The sequence below is a fragment of the Parasteatoda tepidariorum genome, chromosome 1, assembly GCF_043381705.1.
Source record: "Parasteatoda tepidariorum isolate YZ-2023 chromosome 1, CAS_Ptep_4.0, whole genome shotgun sequence".
Classification (NCBI taxonomy): Eukaryota; Metazoa; Arthropoda; class Arachnida; order Araneae; family Theridiidae; genus Parasteatoda; species Parasteatoda tepidariorum.
In genome coordinates, this window is record NC_092204.1 from 65,254,695 (window position 1) to 65,281,747 (window position 27,053).

The window sequence follows — 27,053 nt, forward strand, 5'->3', positions numbered from 1 at the left end:
TTAGCCATCTGGCCACTTCTGATTGACTCTGCCCTGCCTCTAGTCTCCCGATGGCTCTCCATCGTAGTTCTTCAGGCAAATGATGCCTAGAGGTCATTATTACGAATTGGCTATCTCAGATTTTCAATGTCGCAATCACAGTAAAATTTGTGTGCTTTCTCTCAAACTTGGACTTTTATGCTCCAGGCAGATGACGTAAGCCGAGTGCAGCGCCACTAATTTGCATATTGCAATTTTACTCAGCTACTCTTAGTGGACAACATATGCAAATTTTGCACGGTTTGGCTTACTTTTGAAAGAGCTATCGCTATTTTTGTGAATTTTCCTTAATTTATGATAACCAGTGTATATATATATATATAAAATTTTATTCATTTATCTGATAGACGTTAATATTTGTTTATTAAATTTTAGTATGAATTTTGACTTATTTAGATTATTTAATATTTTTGAAAATCTTCCTGGGTGAGAAAAATGACACAGCTACGTGGTACACAGTAGGCCTCATACATAAAATAACTTCAAACGGTAAAATTGTAAAGAAAATTACACGTACAGTGGGAAAAATGAGAAACGGTCCTCCCTGAATAACTTTAGATCTAATGACTGAATTTTCCCGTTCTTGCACTCAATCTAAATAATTCAAGAAGGGGACTTCAAATATGCTAATCAATTAGTGAAGATGATACTTTAAAATACGAAATCAGACTAGAAAATGTACGAAATAAACATACTTTTTTTCGACCCTTCAAAATATAGTGAACAACACAATTTCGGAAATATGGTGTCAATAGCTTTGTCAGGAGAGCGATTCAAACCTTGAACCCCTTAATGTTAATTTTACTTTTTGTTTATTTAACCATATGTCAAGAACGTTTTTAGAAAATTGAAAAATTGTTGCACACAATTATAAAATTTGTTTATCCAAAGAAAATTTCATGCAAAAAATAACTTTTAGTAAACATTATATATTTTTCATTATTTGTTCAAAAATAGTTGAAAAAATTTTGAATATTAAGGTACACCATTTTTAAATTTTTTTTTTTAGGAATATAATTTTACATAACGAAATACACAATTTGAGCAAAATCTGCTGAATAGTTCCAGAGTAATTATATTTAAAAAATACGATTTTTTAAAAAAATTTTCAATTTTTTTAAAAAGTTCTTGTGGTATGGTGAAATACGCAAAAAGTAAAATTGACATTAAGAGGTCCAAATTTTTTACCGTTCGCCTGATCAAACTAATGGGACGATATTTCCCAGTGGCTACCCCCTATATCTTGGTGATCAGAAATCCGAATCCGTCAAAAAATGGTATGGTTATTCAGAGATGGTACGTTTCTGTGTCTGATTTCGTAACATTCAAATATCGTATGGGCCAATTATTTAGCATATTAAAAATCACCCCCTCTAACCCTTAAGATTGAGTTCTAGAAAGTGAAGATTCAATCATTAGATCAGAAGTTATTGAGGGTAGTCCGCTCATTTTTTTAGTACACTGCCAATAGTACTCGATTTTTACTAGTAAAATATCTTCTATGGTACAAGACTTGAATGCATTTAGAATTTAGACATTATTTTTATGACTTATAGGATGAAGAGAGCAGTAAAAGGTTTCGGAAGATGATGCTTGGTGGCATCACTGTTTTCATTATTATTGTTTCCATCACACTCTTGATTGTATTTTTACCAAAAAAAGATCTTGCTGTTGGTGAGTCAGATAGAATAGAATGTCCTGGATTTGATAGTAAGTAATTTTAGAAAAAATTCTAACTCCTTTCTTACCATAATTTTTTTAACTGCTTGAAATTGTTAATAATGGTCTTAAACGTTGCAAATCATCAATAGTTTTCTTTTCATCGTCTAAGTTTTGATTAATTTTAATTGTAAAGAGATTTTTTTTTTACCGTTTTCATACAATGTTAGAGAAATTTTGGATCTTGATGAGCTGCAATATTTTCTGAAATCTTGATCTGGTGCTAATTTGAACCACACATTGCAGTAAGAATGACGGTAACAAACTTGTATAAAGCACAAACTCTCAATTCCATGAACTTAGTTTTCTCAGTGTCGAAGCAGTGGCATACGCAGAATTTTTTTAAGGGGGGTGTTCATGATTTTCTGAAACTACTAAAAGAAATTCGAGTATGTAATAAAGCACTATTATTTCCCTAATTTAGACAGCTAGATAATTTGACTTTTTATTTAGGCAACATTGTTTAGTTAAATTTTGATTTGATTTTTTAAGTTTAAGAACATAATGTAATATCTTCTCGCATGTAATATCTTCTGAAAAAAGTCCAATGTCATATGGGTGGGAAGTAACACTTTGAGGGCCACTTTCACATTCATCAGATTTTGATGTGCTAGAAACGTTTTCTTCAACGGAAGTGTTACATTTCTGTTCAACAGAAAAACTTACATTGGTACTAGATGCTGTCACCTCACAAATTTCAGGTCGTGAATTTTTCTCAAAATAATTATAAATTGTTAAATTCTTTCGTTTTGACATTCTAAAGATCCAAGAACAGCAAATATATATATTGGCGCAGAAATATCCGCTATGCTACGATCTTAAAGTTTCGAGCTGGAATGAATAACTTCAACGAGCTCAGTATCTCCAATAGTATTGTTACTGATTTCTTCACTAGTCGAAATAACGACGATGACAGGTTCGGCGATTGAATGAACTTTTTGTTAAGACAAAACAAATCAGATTTAGCAACGAGCTCCGAAAGACAAACGGCAGAGATAACTCTTAGTCTGACTAATAAACTCCACTGTTCTCCGTTCCCTCTTTTATATAAATTTTCATCGCAACTCCAAAATTCTCGAATTGTCTCAAACACGACAGAACGTATAGGATTCCAGAATCATCGCGTAAAGACTTCGCGAATGAAAGCCAGTCTCGAAAATTATCGCGACTGGCAGGACACAAAGAAACCAGTCCGTAACAGTATCAGGTGAATTTGGTTTCAAAAGTACAACCCTATTATAGTAAATGTTTTTTCAGTGTTCTGAGAAATACCGTGAGAAAAAAAAGTAGGCATAAGGCAAATAAACTACTAAAATTACTTCTACTAAAATTTTCATTTTTACCATTTTGTCTGAGCTCGAGGGGGGAGTTAAAACCCCTAAACCCCTCCCTTGCGTACGCCACTGTGTCGAAACACAAATTGACTAAAATGACTAATTATGATGAGAATGTGTCCATTTTTGTGTAATTATTTGCGCCTTATTCGCGTTAGTTACCATTATTCATACTTACGCAAAGTATATCCTATCTTTATTCAAATATACTATGGGGCTTCTTAAAATTGATTTCACAATAACATGATTCAATTTGAACTAAAATGCGGTTCAATTCAACACCTAAATATAGTTGCTGAAATTTTGCACTGTATTATGATTCTTGGTACTGATACTAAGGTTCAACATCGAACCAATTTTTTTGAAAATGTACACCTTCAATAATATTGGATGAGTTCTCGTTGCTGTTTTTTTCCAATTAAAAAGATAAATCTTGATATTTATGTTCTGAACAGATTATGTAACACGAAAATGTATTTTTCTCTACGTTTGATCGGTCGTTTCCGAGGAATTAACTGCAACCGAATCTACTTCATGTTTAGATTTGTTTGATTCTGTTCAACCCAATCTTTTTGCGCTATTTGTTAGGTAGTGCTGCTTTTTAATACATGTCTCTTTTATGCCTCATAATCCTAGGGTAAGGACTACGTACACTTTTAGGACAGAAATCTTAGGATTACGCTGCATGCAAAATTAACGTATACTTTGTCAACAATTGCAGGTGAATCCGCATGTCTTGAACATGGTTGCAGTTTTCAAAAAGTTCAAAAAGGACCGAGTTGTTATATGAAGAAAGATGATTATGGATACACTTTAACAGAAACCACGAAAAAAGATAAGGGCTCTGTTAGCAAATTAAAAAGCAGATCAAAAGGTACACCTTATGGACCCAGTCTCGAAGAAATCACCGTAGAAGTTGATTACATTACAGAAAATATTTTAAGAGTCAAAGTAAGATGCAATTTGAAATTTAAACTGCATTGTAATCTTAGATGCTATGCATTTTAATATGTTTTTTTATGAGTGTCGCAAAAGTGACCATTGATTAAAAAAATCTATTTAAGAAAATTGGAAGTTCATAGAAATGTATGGTTCACTGCATTTGCTTTGGAAATAAGTTATTTTGTTAGTTTTTTAAAATCTGCTTCAAAATTTTTAAGCAGACGGTGAAACTAAATTCGCTATCGCAACGAATTATAGGGGGCGTTGTTGTATGAGACTAATACCTGCTATTTCTATATGAACAGTTATTCAGTTACTCTAGAGACGTCGTTAATGTAGCACGTAGCATTGCAACGTTCCTTCTTTATTGTGGNAATGTTTGGCGTGTTCTGTTCCTGAAAGATTTACTAATATTCTGGAGATTTTTTTCAAGTTCTTCGGCCTTTTCCTTAGGGAAATTTTGTTTCTTATTTGCTGCTAAAAAATGGCGTCTGATTCTGTCAATGATTTCGATGGAACTAAATGAAAACGTGATAAATTAATGTCTGATATTTACAGGCTCCCGCTAGACGGCGTACTCGAGCGTTGCGATCGCGAATAATAAAAATAGTAATTTTTTTCTTCAGAATAGTGATAATTTTCAACAATAACGTGACGTAGTCTTTTAACAAAAGCAAATAATTTAGTTTGGTTGGACTAACATTGTTAGGGAAGCATATTTTTAATAGTTAGCTGCGACATCTGCTGACAAACTTAGGAACTAAGTTTAGAACTTGGTGAGAGTCATAATCATTGTTTCATAGACGGCATTCAGCAAACCATACATTTTCCATCAGATTTTTCAAATTGTCGGTTATTTTTGAGACATTCGGTATTTCTTATGAATGATTTTCATATTACTTCAAAAATACCTATAATTACATTTGGCCATTCCCATAGAAACTGCAGCTGTTGTCCACAAATGACAATGTTTATAGGAAAATCTTCAATTAAAAATTGCGTAAATATGCCGGGGAAGACTTTCACTCAATTTATGAACTATATTTAGTATAAGAAAATTGATATTTAACACTCATGCCAACAACTGCATATCAACATTTTAACATATCCTACTCCAGAAAGTGCCATTAATTGTTTCTGTTATATGTTTTAAAAAATACTTTTGGTTAAAAAAGCTTCAATATTTTGGTAAAGTGTTTAAAATGAAAGCAGCTGATTTAGAAAAGAAATAATATTTGTTTGATATTTAACTATATTTGTTTGATATTTCGTTTGATATCTAAACTTAGTTTAACTTACAAGAACGAATTTATATTAAAATTAAAGTGTACTTTCAGAAAAAGATGAACAGCATCTTTCGTGTAATATTTGAATTCTAAAATCAGTATAAATTCCAAAATTAGTCTGATGGATACAAAAAGTTAAGATTTCCCCCAAAATCGTAATTATCGTAAGTTTTATTACATTATCATGCATTACATTATCGTTACTTACTTGCAATTTTACTTCCGTAATGATTATCTTTAATATTTTTAGAATCCTTGGCAGAAAGGTGGGAAAAAAATATACACCTTAGGGAGAGCAAATTAATATTTAAATAAGGGAAAAGACAAAAACGGTATCAGTCGAATCACTATTAAGGATGCTGGGGTTAACAATATCAAAACCAGTTTGATAGTAGTAAACCCCTTTTAACTCTTCTCTGATGCTTTTCGATTTATAAATGATGGTTTGATGATGTTTTGACTCATAATTTGGAAATATTTGTTTTTGAAATATAAATTAAATAATTTAATATTCAATAAAAACTAATTCTGTTTTGTCTCAAAATCACTTTAGCATTTTTGTTACCTGTGTTTTTTTAGTATTTTGAAGTAAAATATTTCATTTTGCAGCTTCGGGATAGCAAAGAGAAACGCTACGAAGTTCCAGTTCAGGATACATTCCCTCTTTTACAAAACAAGCCATCCGTGAATACCGGCAAACTAAGCTACAAAGTAGTTCTATCAGATGCTCCTCAAAAATTCAATTACAGAATTGAACGAAATGATGGAACAGTACTGTAAGTATTTTCTGGTTACTCTATATTACACTTGTGGTTTTAAAACATTAAATGGTAAAAATTCATTATAGGAAAATATTTAAGAAAAATCTAACAGTAAATTTATGTGGCAGAGCATAAACATTCCTTCTTCGAGTTTCGAGTTTTAGATCAAATTTTTTTCAATAGATGGAGCTGTAAGTAGCAAACTTGTAAATCAAAGGTAAGTAATTTAAAACCACACCATAAATTTTTGAAATTTTTTAATGGATAAAACTCCCATTACAATAACATCGACCATAATTCTCACCCATATGTCGTAATTTGGCGTGCTGTTATTTGGCATAATTTATTATTAACTTTCTTTAATTTAACGTTTAACTATTTGCAACACCATCTTTCGAAGAATACTTGAAGATATTCTGGGAGGGAAAAAATATGCCGCGTCACATAAATGATCTGCATTTTTTTAAACTTTTAGCCATTTTTTTGTTTGAAAAAAGTCAATCTATTTTGGACACCTTGTACCTAAATATACTAAAACATTTATTCCGTTATTTTTTTTTCTGGTTTTATGATAGTAATTTTTCTTATCTTTAATAAATATTTCTCCATCGAATATATTTAACCCTGATCAAATATATATGTAAATTTTATTGTTTTGTGATTTATATGCAAGAAGCTCCGTAAAAACTACCTTTAATTTTTATTTTAAGAATCCTCTGCATAAATGGATTTAAAAAATGTACACGCTTGAGGTAATAATTGATACTTAACTGAAGAAAAATAATATTGATTCAAGTCTTGTACCAGAGAAGATATTTTATTAGTAAAAATCGAGTACTATTGGCAGTGTACACCGAAGAGCCATTACATTATGACCACCCATGGTTTCTCGCCCAGGAACAATGTTTTCATGGGGCACATTAGGACCCATAATCCTCATAGAACAATCCCTGACGTCTGTAAGCTACTTGAACATAATTGCAGATCAGGTTCACCCATTCATGGCAACAGTTCTTCTAGAGGGGGATGGTGTTTACCAACAGGATAATACACCATGTCATAAGGGTCGAATCATCATGGATTGGTTCGAGGAATATTCCAGTGACTTTCAAGTCATGACTTGGCCCCCAAATTCACCTGACCTTAATCCAATAGAGCATTTGTGGTCCTACTTGGAAAACCAAATTCGCGATGCCATGCTACCCCCTCGGAATGTGAGGGAATTGCAGGACCAGTTGGTGAGTGCTTGGTATCAGATACCTCAGACTACCTATCAGCACCTTGTGGAATCAATGCCACGGTGGGTGCTAGCAGCCTTTTGAGGGCTAAAGGTGGTCTTACATGTTATTAGCAGGTTGGTCATAATGCAATGGCTCTTCGGTGTATAACGAGATAGCTAGAGAACTTAAAGAAAACGGCAAAAGAAATCTCAATACCAGTTTATCTATGCTCAAAAGTTGAAGTAGCAAAAAACTACAATTTCTCTTGTTCATTTTCAGTTAATTCTTAAAAAATTAATAAGTTATTATTTTTCAGGTGGGATACTAGCATTGGAGGTTTGGTTATGAGTGACAAATATCTACAAATAGCCAGCTATCTTCCATCCAACTACATTTTTGGACTTGGAGAGCACACCCGGGAAAAACTGAGACATGATTTGAACTTCGTTTCTTGGCCCATGTTTTCACGAGACAGGGTTCCAGAGAGGGTATATTGTAATTCATTATAATTCTTTTTTGTCCAAACTTGAGTCACGCTGTTACTGCAAATGCTTTAAAAACATTGTCTAATAGTTTCAAGCGCCATTTGCTGACAAGTTGTGTAATTCATTTTCAAAATTGCTGAGAATAAAATAACTGGTTTTCTAATTAGACACAGCAAATCGTATATTTATATTACACCCCGCTTTCTTTTCAATGATTTTCTGATTATTCTGTCTGTTTTAGAACACCCGTCTGTGTGAAATATACACGTAGAAAAAAAATTCTTATAAAGTTACTGTACCGTAATGACTTTTCTGGTAAAAAAGAAAACCGTAATTCTGGTTAATGAAACCCAAATATACGGTATTAAAATCATTCATTTGGCTATATTTTCGTTCATATGGAAACGGTATATCGGAAATTCTGGTTTTCGAAATTATAGTTCTTATTAACGCACATTTAGTAAGACAAAACTAAAAAGTAAATTCAACCGAATAAGTGGTCTTTATTTCCTGCTCTAAGGTATTATAAAATGATTAAATTTGACAAATTTTTATCACATTTTAATACTAAAGCATAAATATTTTATTGTAAATTTCACCAAAATCATTACTGAAGAACTTTGGTAAAAATTATCGAGCTTTTTTGGTTTTTCAATGGAGCCTGAAATATGGTAAATGTTACCACATTTTGGTAGTTTCAACCATATTTTTTTCTCAGTAAAGAAAATTATTAACCATTTGCTTACGGCTGGTACAACATATGGACCACATGTGATGGTACAGATGATACACCGTAAGCAAAGGGTTAATACTGATGTTTGAAAAAGAGTGAAAAAGTAGGAAATATTTTAAAGTAAAAATATTTGAAGTAAAAATATTTAAAAGTACTCTAAAGGGATATCGATTGATTTAACGCATAAACTTTATTATTAATTGAATAATTGCTTTAAAAAATGCAGTAGCTAAGAATAAAATAATGAGATTATATAATTAGTTTTTCATTAATGCATTTGGTAGCGGAACTGGATGAATTTGCAATTTATACCGCTTTAGTTAATGCTAATAAATCGCAATCTTCTAGAAAATATCGATGCATAAGAACGCGCACTTGTATTATCAAAACATGTGAAGCGTTAATAGAGAAAGAAATACAATGCCAATGACAATGAATAATTTTTGATTGTTTCACCTAAGTAAGTTGCGAAACTATATACGATTTATGAAAACATGCGCATAAATGCTATCTCTTTCAAAAAGTTTCCTATTTTTTTTTGTCGGATTTCAAATCTTGATGTTTAAAAATGTATAGAATTTTAGGAAGTGCGATAAAAATGTATTTAAAAATAGGAATTATAAAACGTCATGCACCTAATGTTATTTTTATTTATTTGTTAGTTGTTATTTCTTTCCTTTTCAACACTAGAAAGACGACTGGGACTATTTTTGCGCCTCTCTTTAATTTTATTGCTATGTAATTCAAAAAATATACTGAAAATATTGAGTAGTCCTGACTTTTCATAATTTGATTCAGTTGAGCAGTAGTGCTCAGGGGATAGAGTGCTCGACTCCCAATCAGGCGATTCAGGTTCGAATCCCAGCGATGACTGGTTGATATGTATTCTGCACCCGACTTTCACTGACCACAGTGCTGGCGTAAAATATACCCAGTAGTACACGGATCATGGACTACAGTCCCCTTGCTGTCGGGGTAACCGTGGGAGGGTTTCGTGGTTTTCCTCTCCATATAACACAAATGCGGGTTAGTTTCATAAAAAATTTGGCCATGAATGATAGTTTCTCCCAATAATTGATCTAGGAGTTCCCTTGTCTTCTGGATTGGGTTCAAACTTACAAGGCTACGGGGTTGAACATTGATAGTTGTCAACTCTTAATTGTGTCGGGCTGTTCAACGCCATTTATAAAATAAAATAAAATAAAATTTGATCCAATTTAGTGCCCAATCATTCCTGTGTTAGCCTTATAGGAACGATATATAGAACCTTATACCAAGAATTACTGTAGGGGCCAGAGTGGTCCATAACTCCAGGTAGGTTAGGGTATAAGGTACCCTTTTAAAGGTATAACGTGTCCCAGTTTGAATTAAAAAAATTTTTTTCAACATATCTGCAATTACTATTTATTGAAAAAAGGAATTTAATTATCTAAGAAACTAACGCATAAATATAATTGTTAAGTCAGTGTAATCAAATACTTTCAGTATTCAAATCAAATGAAATCCCATAGAATTTTGATGACCAAGTCACTAATATATTTCCTATTAATTAAATTATGATTATATTTTAAGAGTGTGACTGTCTAACTGATCTACACGTCAACAATCTGGGAAGGGCCAGACCTGCTCCTACAGACTTTCTAGATATACAACAATCTTCAGACTTTTTAGTGTTTATATCACTTAACGAATATCGCTTATCATATATGTTTAACTAATTACGTGAATTAAAATCTTAATTTACACAAGTTTAAATTTCATTTACTTATAGACAATTTAATAAAAAAATAATGAGTTTTTTTTTTTAAATATAAAATTTCTCATGAAACAATGAACGCAGTTTTCGGTTTGAAATAATTTGCTTCGAAACATTAACTTAAAAGAAAATTAGGATTAGTTGAAGTACTATGAATTGTTTATGAAGTGAAGTCTATGAAGTGATTATTGTTGATATGAACCGGACCCTAAAAAGGCTTTAATTATTATGCAATTTGTACGGTAAAACATTTAAATTGAAACTTTATCATTTAGATTTAAATTACTTAGCATTGATGTCAGAAATTTGAAATGAACCGGGCCCTAAAACTTATTTTATGCAATAATTCTGTAGTTTGTACAGTAAAACATTTAAGTTGAAACATTTAATCGTTGAAATTTAAATTACTTTGCTATAATTTAAAAATTTTCCATAAGATCATTATAAGAATTTATTGCAAGTACTTAAAATTAAAGCAATACAGCGAAATAAAAAAATAAAATAAAAAAAGTTTTTTTTTCTCTTCAAATTGACAAAAAAAAAAAAAAAAGAAATTCGTTTTTGTTGTGGAAATGAGAAATGCATTGCTTAGCTTTTTTTAAAAGACTTGGGGGAAAAAAGTGTGTTGTGTCTTATGTATATTTTTAATTTTAGTTCCGACCAAAATAAAATTATGTTACCCATTTTGGTCTATTTGAAAAGCGAAGTTTTTTTTAGATTTTTATTTTATTCTATTATTTTCTTCTTTTTAGTCTGTCAGTTTGTTTAAGTTGGAAATTAATTGAAACTTCGAATAAGAAAAAAAATTCGCTACCGCTATTCGGGAAAGAAGTATAAAACGCAGTGTCCGAGGAAAAAAGTCCACAATTTGATTGATAACAAATTCTGCTTGGATTGATAAATTCTATTTCGATTTTAATGAAGATATAAATTCAGATTATAGTGGAAAGCAAATGATTGAAACTTTCATTATCCTATAGAATGAAGGTATAACAGAGATTTAAGTACCCTAGATAGTCGGAAAGTGCACAGAGTTTCGCTTGCAATATTGCATTTTCTCAACCTCAAAAACGAGTTTCTAAAAAAAAATTTATGCAACCCAAGTTAATTTAGCATTTTAAAGATGAGATACTTTCATTTAAGGAAAAAACAAAGAACATTTTGAAGATAGTGTTTTCGACGGTTTATCTTTAACATATATGTTTATTCGATCTAAAACATTTAATAAATAACTATCTAAGGTAAGACGCAATATTGCATTAATATTCAATTTAAAATTATACGTTTAATTGAAATATTATCCCTCAAAAACAAGTACTTTATTTATCTAATCATTTATTTATTATCAAAGTGCATTTTAACTCAAGTGGCTTAAGTAAGGTTTTCAAGTGAAAAATAGTTATATTTACATATATTTTTTTGGATGATATCATTGAGTGTATTTTCATTTTCTACTTCATCCAAAAATAAACCTTGAATTGCTTGTTTATTAGTTTACTTTGGCAAATATATTTTTCTACAAATAATTTTAAATTGGATTAAGAAAAAAAACCCTACAAATATGTCAATTTTTTTTCCTTTACAAAGTTCATATTTGCTATCTGCTTTTGAAATTATATTTGAATTGATGTTTCTATTTAATATATAGTTACTGAAATTGATTTTTTTCCAACTGAGTTAAATGAGAGTATAATAAACGGATTCCTAAATAATGTGCGTTTAAATATTTTATAGTTATTGCTAAATCCTTTTCTCAAACGTAATTTTTTTTCAAAAAATAGGTAAATAATAAATAAATAAGTATCTTATGCCTCTTCCAGAATTTCTGTTTAAGCTGCCTCGACAAAATTATTTTTATTCTTTAATATAAGTCCTTTTACTTATCAAAAGGCAATAAAAATGAATTATTTTTCACTCTTCATTTATTGGATATTAATTTCATCAACATACTTCCAACAATGCGTATTCTATTAATTCTAATTCCTTTATAAATTTTCTCAAGTTTTGTAATAGAAATAGTGTAATCAATTTCGAAATTTGCAGCTCCTACTTATTATTGCAAATTTATTTATTGTTTAGCCCTAAAAGGAGTCAATTTAACAACAACATTGTTCCCTTTCAAACTTAGATTATTTGCAAAGTATCCATATTAGAGTTACTTTTACTTTATTCAAAACTTATCAATTATTGTAATATTGTTTAATGTACACTAAAAAGAAAGAATAAGACACAATAGTTCTCTGACTGACTTCCCTTAAATATTACATATAACAGCTAATTTCCAATTATTCAGACTTTGATCTCCAGTAAAACTCTTCATATTGTTATCAATTTCCTATGAGCTTATTAGCTATTAAAAAATTATTTATTCTTCAGAACTCGAAAAACACAAGGGGGTAAAATTCTTCTTTTTTAAACTTTTATCTCCATTAAAATGCTCAAATTACAGTTAATTTTACATTGTGGACAATTTACTAACAATTGTAATATTGTTTATTGTTCAGTTGAAAAACGGAGCACGTTTCGAGCCTTGATTTTCTGTAAAAGCTTTATATTGCAGTTAATTTAATATATTTACACAACCTGCTAACTATAATATTGTTTATTTTGCACTAGAATGACCAGGTAAAATTGTTTTCTATCAAACTTAAACTTTTTGTGAAATACCAATGTTACAGTTAATTTCATACACTCATTGCCATAAAAATTTTCGCACTAAGAAAGAGTTGTCAGAATGGAACGAATTGATATTTTTTCCGAGCAAGCTATGCATAGTTGGAAAAGATCTTTAAGTACAGTTATTTTATGATATGAAAACTGTGTTAAACTTATATTTGAATATAAATGACATTTAATTAAAGGTTTGTCTCCTCTTTTAAATGATATTATTTGAAATGTATATTCTATTTATAGGGACAAATAAACTTATATGGTGTTCATCCATTTTATACTTGCTTGGAAAAAAATTCTAAAAGTCATGGTGTACTTTTCCTAAACAGCAATGCAATGGGTAAGAATATGCAGGCTTCTTATTATCGTTCTAAAGGTATATTTTTTAAAATACTTATCATAAATGAACCAAAAATATACACTAGGGCTGTTAATGTTTAAGTGAGAGGAAAAGCAAAAACCTAATCAAAATCTGACGAATCATTTAATGAGGTAATCAAAATTAAAGACCTAAAGATATGTTAGCCGCACGGAAAAAGAAATTACCATACTGTATAGAAATGAGACATTTCTGAAAAAAAAAGCATATTTCTGGTTATTAAAATCAAAATATATGTACTTAAACCATTCATTAGGAAATTTTTCTCTTTATATGGTTTTGGTTCACCAGACATTCTAGTTTTTAAAATTATTGTTCTTATTACCACAGACTTAGTAAAAAATGTAAAATGAAAAACTGGTTTTACCGAATAAATAGTTTTTATGCCATGCTCTAAGGTATCATGATATAATTGCGAAGTATTATCACATTTTATAAAAACTATACTTCATTCTTAATTTTACAAGGAAAACATCATTATCAAGGCGCTTTGGTAAAATTATCGAGCTTTTCTTGGCTTTTTTCATATAGCCAGTAATACGGTAAATGTTACCTTATTCTGGTAGTTTTGACAGTGCTTTTTTTTCATAATGCGAAATAAACTTAGAGAATGTGAAAGGAGGTTTTTCAAGACACCTTCAAACTTCATCTGGAATAATTATTAATCATTTCGATGTTTTGAATATCTTTTTTTTTCATTCGAAATTGCGCAGACTATTATACATTTTTGTATATGTCACACTTAAATTCGAATTTTCCACCGAATTCATTCACTTTATTTACTTTATTTTTGAGAAGGATTTTGAAAATGTGTACAAAGGGAGATGATTGAGAACACCTCTTTATCTTCTACTTTTTTCTACTTTCTAGTCAAAAAGTTTTTGTCTTTATCACAAAAGAATTGAAATTCCGAGAAATTGAAAGAAAGTAATAAAAGCTTATAATAAATACCACACATTTTTATTTGTTTTAAAATCATACTAATTACAAAATTAAAAGAAAAAAAACGCGAGTTTTTCACAATAAATTTTTTAAATAAATTTGATAAAAAAGTTTTGCATTACGTATCAAAATCGAAAACATCGCAATATTTCATTAACATCACAATAAAGATCGCAAATTTCATAATAAGTTTCTAATTTAAAAAGTGTTACTAAATTAGGAAGCAGTTTAAAGAAATAGTGAAAAACGATCTTGAAGTAACCTATATCTGATATTTTTTGTGTAGTCCTCAAATAGACTTGTATTTCAGATTCTCCATCGAAAAAATAAATTGAAAAATTGATTCGAGAAACAAAGCATTTGCAATATAGTCATAGTTGAGGAATCTAAGACATTTTTTTGAAAATTATAATAAAATATATTTAATTATAAATATTATTTAAGTAATTTTTAAATTAAGTATTTTTTAAATTAATTTTTGTAATATAAATTTTTAAACTATATTAATAAAAAAAAGGACCTTTTGGTCTTAACTAAAAATTGGAAAACACAAGCAGGAAAAAGGTTAGCTGGGAAAAAACGTCTTGAGAAAGCCAAGGCCCATCTTGGGCTGTCGAGCCATAGATAATGATGAATAAAACGAAGAGAAAATAAGGCAAAAGCTTGTGTTGTACTTTTTTTAAATTCTTTAAAAAGAAAATACACAAAAACTTCTTAATTAAACATTTTTTTGAAAATATCTTTCAATTGAAAATTGAAATTAATTTTTTAAAATTAATTTTGATTTAATATTTGCAGAGGCTACTTTGATGCCTGCTCCAGCGATATCATTTCGAACAATTGGAGGTGTTTTGGATTTATTTTATTTTATCGGTGACAATCCGGAACATGTTGTACAGTTATACACATCAGTAAGTGCTTATTATTTAATTATCTATGATGTTGTTTACGTTGAGAGTTTTAATACTGATTCGTTCTATCATCTTTTGAAATATTTTTTAAATTTTAATTGAAAATTTCCTGATGTTTTAATGTATATTTTAGCTTATAGGAAGACCGATGATGCCACCTTATTGGGGATTGGGCTTCCAGCTGTCTCGTTATGGCTACAACAAAATTGAAAATCTGAAAGCTGTAGTTGAAAGAACACGAGCTGCTAAAATTCCTCAAGTACGAGAATAAAACAATTAATTATTTTTAAAATACATTTTTACTTCCTTTATGTTCAGCATTCTGAAATTTTCTAGCTTTTGCATTGTTTAAAGATGAAGTTTAGCAAACCAATCTGCTAGAAGCATTAGATTCAAACGTGTTTATAGTATTACTGGCTTTAATTTGGTGGATCTCCTAGTATTACTCTTGTTAGTTTTATAAAGTGAGAAACGAGACTCATAGCTTAGTATGCTGTTTTTAATTTTGAAAAAAAAAATACTTTTTAAATATCGGAAGCACTATTTAATTTTTATTAATTACAAACAGGACTAGTTGTTAAAACAAGCTATTGTTGTAAGCCTGTTTCTAATCTAAAAAGAGCATATATGTCTTTTTTAATATAATCAATATTTTGAACTAATTTAAAGTTAATATTTTAATGAGAAATGTTAAAAAATATTTTTCAACGAAATAGTTAGATATAGTATTTAAAGATATATTTTAAAAATAATTTTTATAGTTTTCAATACAAATTTTTGATTTAAGATAAAATGTGAAATCTTTTTTAAGTTATGAATTGCTAAAAACCTATAGCTGTTCCTATATTTGATTCAAAAAGTTTTAAAAATCTATTCAAATTAGTATTTCACTCAGTAAAATATTCCGTGGTTTGATCGTGAAATATCTAGCCAATAAGTTTGAACTTCTATTTGAAATTGGATGTTTATATATTAATTTTTTATTTAAGGATCTAAGTCATTTCATTCTTCAGGATAATCAGGATTATTTTTTCTGAGAATAAATGTTAATAATTTATTTTTAGAACGTCAAATATTTTCATATATTGGAAACGCTTCAGATACATTCAGATATGTTTAAAATACTTTGATATAGGAAAGATTTTTTTTCTTATTTTGTTTCAGAAATCAAGAATCACGGCACAATCGTGTATATATATATATATATGTGTATATATATATATATATGCATACATGGCAACGTTACTTTTAAAAAGTAACGAGTAANCCATTTAAATGTCTTGTGAACCTAAAGGATGTGAAAAAACATAGAAAATATACTACGGAGTTTCAACAAATTAAAGATTAAGGTGAAGAAATGATTTATGTCCACGTAAGCTGATTCGCGGGAAAACGAATTTCAAGATTTGAGAATTTTCAGGCGGAAGCAGTGGCTTAAAATCGTAAAAATGAAAATAAAGAAAATGCAGGAATGTCGCAAGTATGTATCCCCCCTAAAAATTTAAAAGCAAAATTTATAATTTTTGATGCGAAAAAAGTATAAAATACGAAACTTGGCTGGAGAAAAACCCCTTTTCCTCAAAATTCCTTCCCGAACAATATTTCCTCCCCACTACTCCCAACGTCTTCTTTACTATATTTACTATACTGTTCTCCTTGTCTATGCGTGGACAGGATCCCTTTTTCCCCAGCATGGTTCATTTTCACTGTATAATAACTTTTGAAGAGAACCAATCTTCCACATTAGTGATTTGTCAAAATTTAGTAATCACCAATATGCAACAGATGGAGATTCAATCTGCTTTTTTTGTGAAAAATGGACAAAAATCGTTCTTTCCCCTTAACTTTAATTCGGAATTTCGCTAACACTGTCATTTTTTTATTCTTTAAGGATGTTCAATTTCTGGATATTGATCACATGGCTGGAAACAAAGACTTTACCTATAATAAAGAAACTTTTAAAGGCTTAGCTGAGTATGTTAAACAGACTAAGCAAGAGCATGGATTGAAATGGATCATTATTGTCGTATGCTGAATTTCTTTTTTTATCTTTTTTGTTAAATTTTAGTCATAAAATTTAAAATTAAATGAAATTTTAAACGTTTTAGCAATTCGTAAGTTTTGAAATGTTTATATTTAAAGTTATGTAACATTGTTTGTTAACAAATGTTTAAGTCAAATAATTAAAAAACTTAAAGTGTTTCCTTGAAGAGGATGAACCATAAAGTAGAGCTAAACATAACCGTAGTATTCATAATTTTTATAATTATTATGCTGAAAATAGTTGATATTGATTTCCTAAAAAAAATTTTGACCAATCGTATTTCTTGGATCAAAGAATTCGAAGTGTTAACCATACAAAACATATATTCTTCATTGGTTAGGGACGTCTTGTGTATCTTCGTTAGTAATTTTGAGTTTAATTTTAATACTTTGCTTTTAATTTTAATCTTTTCAAATGATGTTATTTAAGATATTTTAACACATTTAGAGGTAATTCATTGATAAATGATGAACTTGGAACAGAAGATTCAGTAAGAATGAATCTCAGCATTAACTTAAAAATATATAAATATGCATTTACAGACATGCATAAAAATGAACTGTACCGTATCCCGAAATCTAATTGAATAAGAAAGTCGATAACAGAAAATAATACGCATGTTGAAGTTTTTAGTGGCATCTTTAAGGTAGAAAATATTATTTGAAGAATTTTTTGTTAAACATATCTATTTTCCAGAAGTGAAAACAAATGACAATTTTCATTGAATGAAGATGATGTTAATTGCTCTTAAGTTAACGAGACTTTAATTTAAAAGTACTGATTGAATTCATATATTATTACAGGACCCAGCTATTGCTGTCAAGACTGGATATAAACCTTATGAATCTGGAATAAAGGATAATGTTTATGTAAAGCGATCGCCATCTTGGGATAAATCTATGTTCCCAGCAGAGGTTCAAGATTTAAATGTCACATTTGGAAGAGTATGTTCAACTATTTAGTAAATATTGTTTAGCTACGCATTATATACGCAATAAAAATGCTTTAAATGTTGGATTGTAGTTAAAAGAAAAACGGAAATAAGGGTTTCAAATAGAAAAAAAAGTACTTTTTCTACGCGTTTAAGTCAGAAGTAATTTTTAATTTTAAAATAAACAAATATGAAATCAATTGTCTTTATGCATCTATTTTAATGTGTATTGTCATAAGTAATGTTACAAAAACGTATTCAAACATTTAACTAACTATTTGATAGTAAACATGTTAAGCATTTTTTCTGCAATAATACGTAGTAAACCATATACGTAATAATATATATTATTTTTTTTTATATTTGTAAATCTCTTAATATTACATCCGATAATAAGATGTTATTACTGCAAGATAATAAGATAAGATCATGTTATTACTGTTATTACTCAAGATATAGTTGTTTCTACTCTTTATTTTACAATATGTAACGAATAACATTTGTTGCAGCCATTTAAATGTCTTGTGAACCTATTTTTTGTTTTAATATTTTTGCTATAATGATTAATTATTAATTATGCATTATGATTAACATCATGATATGTAATTAATTTATAAATTATTTTTCTCTAATATTCATTATTGTGACATTTTTCAAGCACTTTCTCCTGTTATTATTTTTGAAAACTTCATTTTAACGGTCATTATTTCTGATGTTAATAAAAGAAGGTTATAGTTGGATTTTGTGCAGTTAATGTATTTATTTTCTTTTTTTGAGATACACAAATTTTTTTTTCAGGTTTGGCCTAATGAGACAGTTGCATTTCCCGATTTTTTTCTTGAAGAAACTAAGAAATGGTGGATCAATAATTTTGTAGAATTTCACAAGGAACTTGAATTTGATGGTATATGGATAGTAAGTAATTCTTTTGTTATTTTTTTATTAAAAAATAATATGATAAAGATAGTTTTTTAAATATAGTCACTTGAAGCTAAAATTCTCGTTCCATTAATATATATTTATTAAAATAGTTAACTGATATAAAAATTAATTTAATAAAAATTATTCATCTTCTTGAACTAATCTTAGTAAAAAATTTAACCTTTAAACTTTTCTTTATTTCATTTTAAGATTAAGAGATACTTTAATTTCTTATAATATTTATCACAAACCTGTTTTATTATAGTCCCACTCGAAGCTATCAAAACTGTGTGTAACTTCATATGGGACAGCTTCAATTGTGCGTAGCTACTATCCGAAGAGCTCTCGAAAAAAATGATACATTCTATAAACTATGCTTTATAAATCTGTAAACATTTGCCCTAAAAATTTTGACTTTTTGACAACGTGAACAATAGTGGGTTGTGAGAAAAAGAATGTATTTGGCTTGAAAATTTCTTAAAAATGTCTTATAATCATTTAATCATTAGTTTTAGTTTGGAATATTAGTTTTCCTCTCAAGTTATTTACGAGTACTAAAGTTTAATTTCATTTTGAAGTTACTAGTTATTAAAATTCAATAGAAAAAAATCCTTTTTCTAAGTTTGTCCCATAGCCAAAACTTCAAACAATTATGATTCAGAATTTTGGTTAAAAAATAGTTTCAAAAACAACAAATTAACCAATTAAAGTTTTCAAAAAGTTCAATCATTAATTTTTCAATAAACAATCATTACATATTTAGTACTTTATTGAAGTTGAAACTGAATGCTTTTATGATCCTTTTAAGATGAAGATTAAGCTGTGTATCTAAATATGTGTATATTTTTATAGTTTGCAAACTATTTTATGGATGTAAAAATTTTACTTCTAAAAAAAATTAATGTTTTTTAGGATATGAATGAACCTGCTAATTTTGGAACTAATGGGGATGATAAATTTTATTGCGCAGATCCAAATGATAAGAAATGTTGGTCATTAAATTGTCCGGAGAGTGATTATGAATACCCTCCTTACAACCCTCGTAAGTAAAAAAATATAACGTAAGCATATTTTTGGTTATAATGCACCCTCTCTCCTATTATTAGCAAAAATAAGCAAATCACAAAACAACCTCTATCAAATGCTTACGTAAGACTTGAATGGTCTATTAATATAATTCAAGGCGGTGCTCTGAGAAAAAGAGTATGGTTCTAAACTACTAGAATGTGATAAATTGTAGATAAAGTGTGTGTTTCTTGTTCAATAGGAACATCAAAAAGCTCGGTAATTTTTACCGAAGCGCTTCGGCAAAATTAACGATAAAATATGGTTTTATAATACTTGGTAAAATTTGGTAATTTAATCCTGATACTTTAGAACATGGTATAAAAATTTACAATTAAATTTACTTTTCAGATTTATATTTTTATTAAATGTGTGGTAATAAAGACTACAATTTTGAAAATCAGAATTTCCGTTAAACTTTTTTCCATATGAACGCAAAATTTACCAAATCAATGATTTAAATACCACATATTTTGGTTTTATAACCCAGAATTAAATTTTTTTTTACGAGAAATATCACTATTATACAGTTAAGTAATTTCACCAAAATGTTTTTCTCCGTGTACCATAATTTTCGTAGTTCTTTTAGAACTATCACCCAAACACATCCAATTATTTGATACATTAATTTTATACTGTGAACTTTCAAAAAATGTAAGGAAAACAAATTCTTTTCCTTTGATAGTTTTAGTGTTGCTTTCATCTTAAGAAAGGATTTTAATTCGACTTCATGTAAAGCTTACAAAACGATATTGACAAATCCAATGAATATTAAATTGTTAAAATTTTTTGTACTGATACAAATACAAGCACAATTGCACAAAATGTTTGACTGATAATTGAAAGTAAAAAAAAAAAAGTGAAAATTTAATTTTCTGCTAAATTTTATATTTTAATGAATCTTATTTTAGTGAAACGTGGTGGAAGTTCGAGGTTGTCAATGAAAACACTTTGCATGGATAGTATTCACTCAAATGGCAAGGATACGTATTTACATTATGATGTGCACAGTTTGTATGGGTGGAGTGAAACTAAACCTACATATGAGTAAGATTTTCTTTCAATCTTCAATACATTATTATAAACAAATATTGGTTCACGCTGAACAGTATTGAAGTGTGAATAATCAGCAACCCTATTAGGGTATTAAGCAATTAAAGATCATTACATTATCGAACACTACTATAATTTTTTTTGTTACTATTCTATGGAACAAATTGAGCTGAAACATGAAAATATATTTAAATTCAAATATGCAGCAACATTCGTAGGGTCGTAAGCAATCAAGTAGCACTATTTAATCATACAATCCTTTAACTTTTCTTGTATTTAAATATACTATTCTATGGTTTCAAATTGCTCTAAGACATGTAAATATATTTAAGTGCATAGATGCAGCAATTTTATTAGGGTATCAATCAATTAAATAACACTATATTATTACACAATCCTATAAATTTTCTAGCATTTAATTGTACTATTCTATGGTTCGAATTGAACTGAAACATGAAAATATATTTAAATTGAAATATGCAGCAACATTAGTAGGGTAGTAAGCTGTCAAGCAACACTTTTTTATCACACAATCCTTTAACTTTTCTTGTATTTAAACGTACTATTCTATGGTTCGAATTGCGCTAAGACATTTAAATATATTTAAGTGCATATATGCAGCTACCTTATTAGGGTACTAGGCAATCAAGTAGAACTATATTACCAAACATGACAATAAATTTTCTTGCATTTAATTGTACTATTCCATGGTTCGAATTGAGCTAAAACATGCAAATATATTTAGGGGTATATATACAGCAAAATTTATTAAGGTATAAGGCATTAAGTAGCAATGTATTACCATTCATTGCTATAATTTTCCTTGCATTTATTGTACGATTCTACTGTTAAAATTAAGATAAAACATGAAAATATGCAGCAACCTCAGTAGAGTCTTAAGTAATTAAGTTACGCTATATTGTCGAACAATACTATAACTTTTCTTGTATTTATTTACTTGTATTATTCTTAACAATTTATTCACATTGCAGCATATTTGCACTATATGTTATAAAGTACAGATATTGACTTTCAACTTTGATTCATTTTTGTGTAAAGACGGAGTAAATATGCAATAATGAGTATGATGTTATGGTTACTTAAAAAGGCTAATTATCTTTAGTTTAAATTAGTATAAATTTTTTATTTAAAAAAACAGATTCGTTAAATTAAAATTTAGTTATTGTTGTTAAACTTAAAACATACAACAAAGCTTTCTCTGAGTTATTTTAAGTTTCATTTTCACAATTTAGAGCCAAATGTTCACAATTTTATTATGCTTGATCTTTTGAAATAAGTTTTTAAAAAATTTCTCTTTCCCAACTTTTGAAATAGAAAAAAGAAATTAAAAAAAAGGATGTACAATTCTCAACATGTAAAAGGTTTTGTTCAATTAACTCAGCAGTTTTGCATGGCAAATTCATTGAATAATCTTTTTCCACTAACGATCTTTTGTGATAAAAGTGTCATTTAAACCCAATAAAATTATATTATTTATATTTCAGTGCTTGATCTCAAACTAAACTACTATACCACACAAAAATCTGCATTAAGCTTTGAAAAGATTTAACATGCATTAGACGTCACATATTAAATAAGGATTTTTAATTAAATTTGTTCATTGCACAAAGAAAATTGTATTTATCTCTCCAAAAATAATTTGTATCAGTAAAAAAAATTGAAAAGTAAAAGGAAAGTGTATAATATTTTATTTTAAGTTTAAGCAATTTAGATTGTTTTTCTTGCAATTCAATTAAAGCTCAGAATAAACAACTAATGAAAATGATTAAGAATATGTTTAAATGATGTGAGTTTTAACCTAGTAATTTACTACAAAATAATGTTCATGTGAGTCACAAGAAAATTATTTTGTAGTAAATTACTGCGACTTAGGTAAAGTATTAATTCGACTTAAAATTACAAGACTAAACTTGCATTTGAGAATTAATAAATTTACTTTTGCAGTAATAAGGTTTAATGTAATACTTATTTAAGTTGTGGCAAATTTGAAGGAAATGGGAAAAATAAAATAAAGTTTATTTACAGGGTAAGCTTGAATTAATTAATTAATTAATTAATTTTATTATTTTCCATGAAATTAAGATTTCAGACACTCAAACGTATTTAAAAAAATTTTATTGAATGAGTTTTGATACGTATTTTGCACACAGTAAGAATTATATTAATACTATTTCTTTTTTAAATTTCAGTGCAGGAGAACAATCAATTGGCACAAGAGCTTTAGTTATTTCAAGGTCAACATATACGTCCAGTGGACGCTATACTGGACATTGGCTAGGTGACAATCGAAGTTTCTGGTCTGACTTGCACGACTCAGTCATAGGTGAAGATGGTTCATAATTGATAAACCCTGTATAATTTTGTAAAGATGTTTTCACGTTATAATGTTGTTTTTTTTTAACATTTTAAAAAAGAAAGCCGGAGATATCCGCGGGAGATAATAGAGTAGTAATGTTGGTTTCTAATGAAGAATGCTGAGAACTTTTATGATATAGTGTCCGAAAAGTTAGGAAACTATTAAATACTTAGAGAAAAAAAAAATCAGGAAATATGATGTTTGTCTATCACAGATGATACTGAAATCAAAATAGTAATAGGGTACAAATTTTTTAAAACGAAGATACTTCACTCGTCAAATTAAAAAAAAAAGTCATTTTCGATGTTTTAAAAATGAAATTACCGAATTATAGCACTCGCCTTTTATGCTTATAATAAAAGATCTTAGGAGCAGAATGCTGTAAAAGACATTTTTGAAAACATCATGATTTTTCGACTAAAGATTTTTAGACATATTTAGCAATAAAATACGGATTAATTTACGTAGATGGAAGTAACAGCCTTTAAATGAGTGTGTTTGCACTAGAGAAACTTCCTCTTGTTTTCGGTGACAAACAGCCAATTTTTTTATCAGCATATTAAGACGTTGATGGTGCCAATGCTAAGAAGTGAATAGTTTAAATAAGTTTTGGATATCTACAGATCTTGCCAATTAAAATCTTAGGATAAAGAATAAATACTTATTCTTATTAAAAGTTTATTCTTAGTTTCTCCCAAAAGAACAATGACTAAACGTTAAAGAAAATTTATTAAAATTCACACTCTTGTTATTTAGAGCCTTCCATTCAGCTCTTTTTATTAGAGAAGTTATAATTGTGAGTCTTTTTTTTAATAATCGATACTCCTTTACAGGAATGCTTGAATTTAATCTATTTGGCATACCATACGTAAGTATTGATTTTCTTTCCTTAATACCAGTTCTTTGTAATAGACAGGTAGTAATAGATGACTTTTGATTCCAGATTGGAGCTGATGTTTGTGGATTTGAATTTGACACAACCGTTGATCTCTGCAAAAGATGGATGCAGCTCGGAGCTTTCTATCCTTTTTATAGAAACCACAACGGATGGGGAATGAAAGTAGATATTTTATTTCCTGTTCAATTTCAAAATTAAACTCATTTTCTTAGCTGAGTTGTTATAGTTCGTAAAATTATAGTTAATAATTTTTTTATTCCCAGAATAGAGTTTCTCTATCAATAGATTCGAACAGTGTCTCATAATTTGGGAAATCTTTCCATCAAAAAAGTGAACGGAATGTTATTAACCAATCACGTCGAACTTTTTATTCGAATTTCTTGAATATATAAGTCAATAAATGCTTTGTTTGTTTCATAAATAAAATAGGAAATGTCGATTGAGTGCTCGAAGACGACGCTTATTCTCAAGACAGCTACACGTAAATGAGTGTTAAAGCAACACAGATTAAGAATAAGAAAAGGTGCAATTGCCAAAGGAGATAGACATATCTGTATCACAAGTTCGGTTAATCATCTATTGTTGCATATTATTTGAACTTTGACCATAAATTCAACTTTTATGACTGCAGAACTCTTTCCATTACTTATACTTTAACTTATTTTGATGCTTTTAAGTCTTGTTACATTCATATGAAAGCTGATTCCTTACTAGATGACCTTAGTTCCGCCCCATTTCTGCATTCCGCATTAAAATGTATTCCATGATTTGCCTCCTTCTGTCACCACGAATTTTTTTTTTTTTTTTTTTTGATTTCACCCAACAATTTCCATCCCATTATTTTTAAATTGCGCTTTTTTTAAAACTTTTTAACCTGTTCTGAATTCATCATTCACATGCTGTTGTCTTGAGAATAAACTCGATTTCGAGAGTTCGAAATATGTCATCCCCCCCCCCTTAAATTTTAAAACAAACTAAGTTTTTATTGGCAAGTACATCTTTCTTCTTCGGTGTTTTGAGACTATTCGTTTAAACTTTTTAGAATAGTAAAATTATGCATAAAATGTGTAGTTCATACTTGTTTTAGAGATATTTTCTAACAAATTTAAAAGTTTTAGTATAAAAGAACCTAAGAATTTGGCCTTTCATTACGTGACAATATAATTGTTGGTTTCAAATTTACATAACAAATTTCTTACAAATTTGCTTACAATTTCAAAATAAGCTGAAGTACCATGTTTTATACTATCTCTTTCTTAATTTTTTTCTCTCTATGTCTTATGCATTTTTATTTTAGAAGACAGTCTTTTTAGATATTTAAATAATTTTGCCACGAAACAAATGCATAAAAATTTAAATTAACAAAGTGAGGCGAGTACAAAGGATTTTTCCTTCAACATTTTAAGAAGTCGTTGTGTGTGTTAAGCGACTTTTCCCTTGATCAAATGAGACGTTTTGCTTGGATTTTCTAGCCGGAGAAATTAATATTTATATAAAAAACACCAATATTATAAAAAAGATAGTACCCGATTGCTTATATTAAGTGATTATTTTTCTCGTGCCATAAACATTAAGCTCGCATAAACAACCCTTTTTTATAGATAATGAATTTGCCTCTACAAAGCAAGGCTAGAAAAACCTTTTGAAATCAAGTATAAATCGTTTTTCGCGCAATAAAGTATTCTCAACCAGCGAATAAATTCTCCTTCCCAAGGATTATTTTCGATTTTACAGCCCTCACTGAAACAAGGTTTTTTGTGCAAGCTTTTATAAACATTCTTTAACATTGTAAAAGTGAAGGTTGGCCTGATCATTATGTTTTCTCACAAATAAAATGTGTGTGTGATCAAAAGTAGAATGAAAAACATACGAAAACAAGGTTTGCAGAAAAGCTTAAGAAATGAGATTTTTTGTAAAGTTTTTTTCATGCCTTTATTCAATCTTTAAGGAAACAAGCTTGGCATACTGATATTTCTAGTAAGTTTACTGATGGTTAATTAAGCAAACTTTTTGTGCCCACCAAATGAAAATAAAACGTTTGCCGTAAGTTTGTCTGCTATCTGGGTCCTTCAGCTTTAAAAAAGAACTGTGCCTTGATTTCAGATTTAAATATAAATACCTGCATTATTAATATATTGTGGTAGACAAAACTATCTTATTTCTGCGAATTGATCCTGACTATAAAATCTTTCAATGTTTATCACTAAGTAAATTACCATTTTTTTCCGGATGATTTTTGATCTTCAAATTATGTATTAGTCACGTGAAAACTATGGTTCCAACAATAAATAAGTAATCCCAAGAAACTGAAGTAGTAAGATATAACCTGATTGAAAACTTCATTTGCTAAAAAAAATATACAAATATAAAGCAACAGTCGACATGTTTGTATATATTTGAAGCGAATGAAGTGTTTAGTCAGGTAATATGGTTCCAGTAATCAAATCTGAAGAACGGAAAGTTAAATTATTGAGATCATATTTTCCAGATCACCACTACCCGGTACATCGTTACTTGTCGAAAATCCGTAGATTTATTCAAAACAAATAGAAAAAAAATCCGTATGTTTATTCAGAGAAAGTATGAT

General features: G+C 28.8%; 1 protein-coding gene across 2 annotated transcripts in view; it reads left to right on the plus strand.

Moving 5' to 3' along the window:
• The window catches only part of LOC107436692 (sucrase-isomaltase, intestinal), a 103,051-nt gene that overhangs the window by 60,396 nt on the left and 15,602 nt on the right, over nt 1–27,053 (plus strand). For both annotated transcript variants that reach the window (XM_071181506.1, XM_043045140.2), the window contains exons 2-16: nt 1,596–1,749; nt 3,814–4,043; nt 5,930–6,096; nt 7,618–7,789; nt 13,189–13,285; nt 15,065–15,177; nt 15,311–15,436; nt 17,069–17,203; nt 18,025–18,165; nt 18,951–19,067; nt 19,986–20,115; nt 21,050–21,185; nt 23,402–23,535; nt 24,402–24,436; nt 24,512–24,628. In XM_071181506.1, the coding sequence (XP_071037607.1) occupies nt 1,626–1,749; nt 3,814–4,043; nt 5,930–6,096; nt 7,618–7,789; nt 13,189–13,285; nt 15,065–15,177; nt 15,311–15,436; nt 17,069–17,203; nt 18,025–18,165; nt 18,951–19,067; nt 19,986–20,115; nt 21,050–21,185; nt 23,402–23,535; nt 24,402–24,436; nt 24,512–24,628 (1,974 nt within the window). In that variant the 5' untranslated portion in view covers nt 1,596–1,625. The remainder of the gene's footprint in view (nt 1–1,595; nt 1,750–3,813; nt 4,044–5,929; nt 6,097–7,617; nt 7,790–13,188; nt 13,286–15,064; nt 15,178–15,310; nt 15,437–17,068; nt 17,204–18,024; nt 18,166–18,950; nt 19,068–19,985; nt 20,116–21,049; nt 21,186–23,401; nt 23,536–24,401; nt 24,437–24,511; nt 24,629–27,053) is intronic.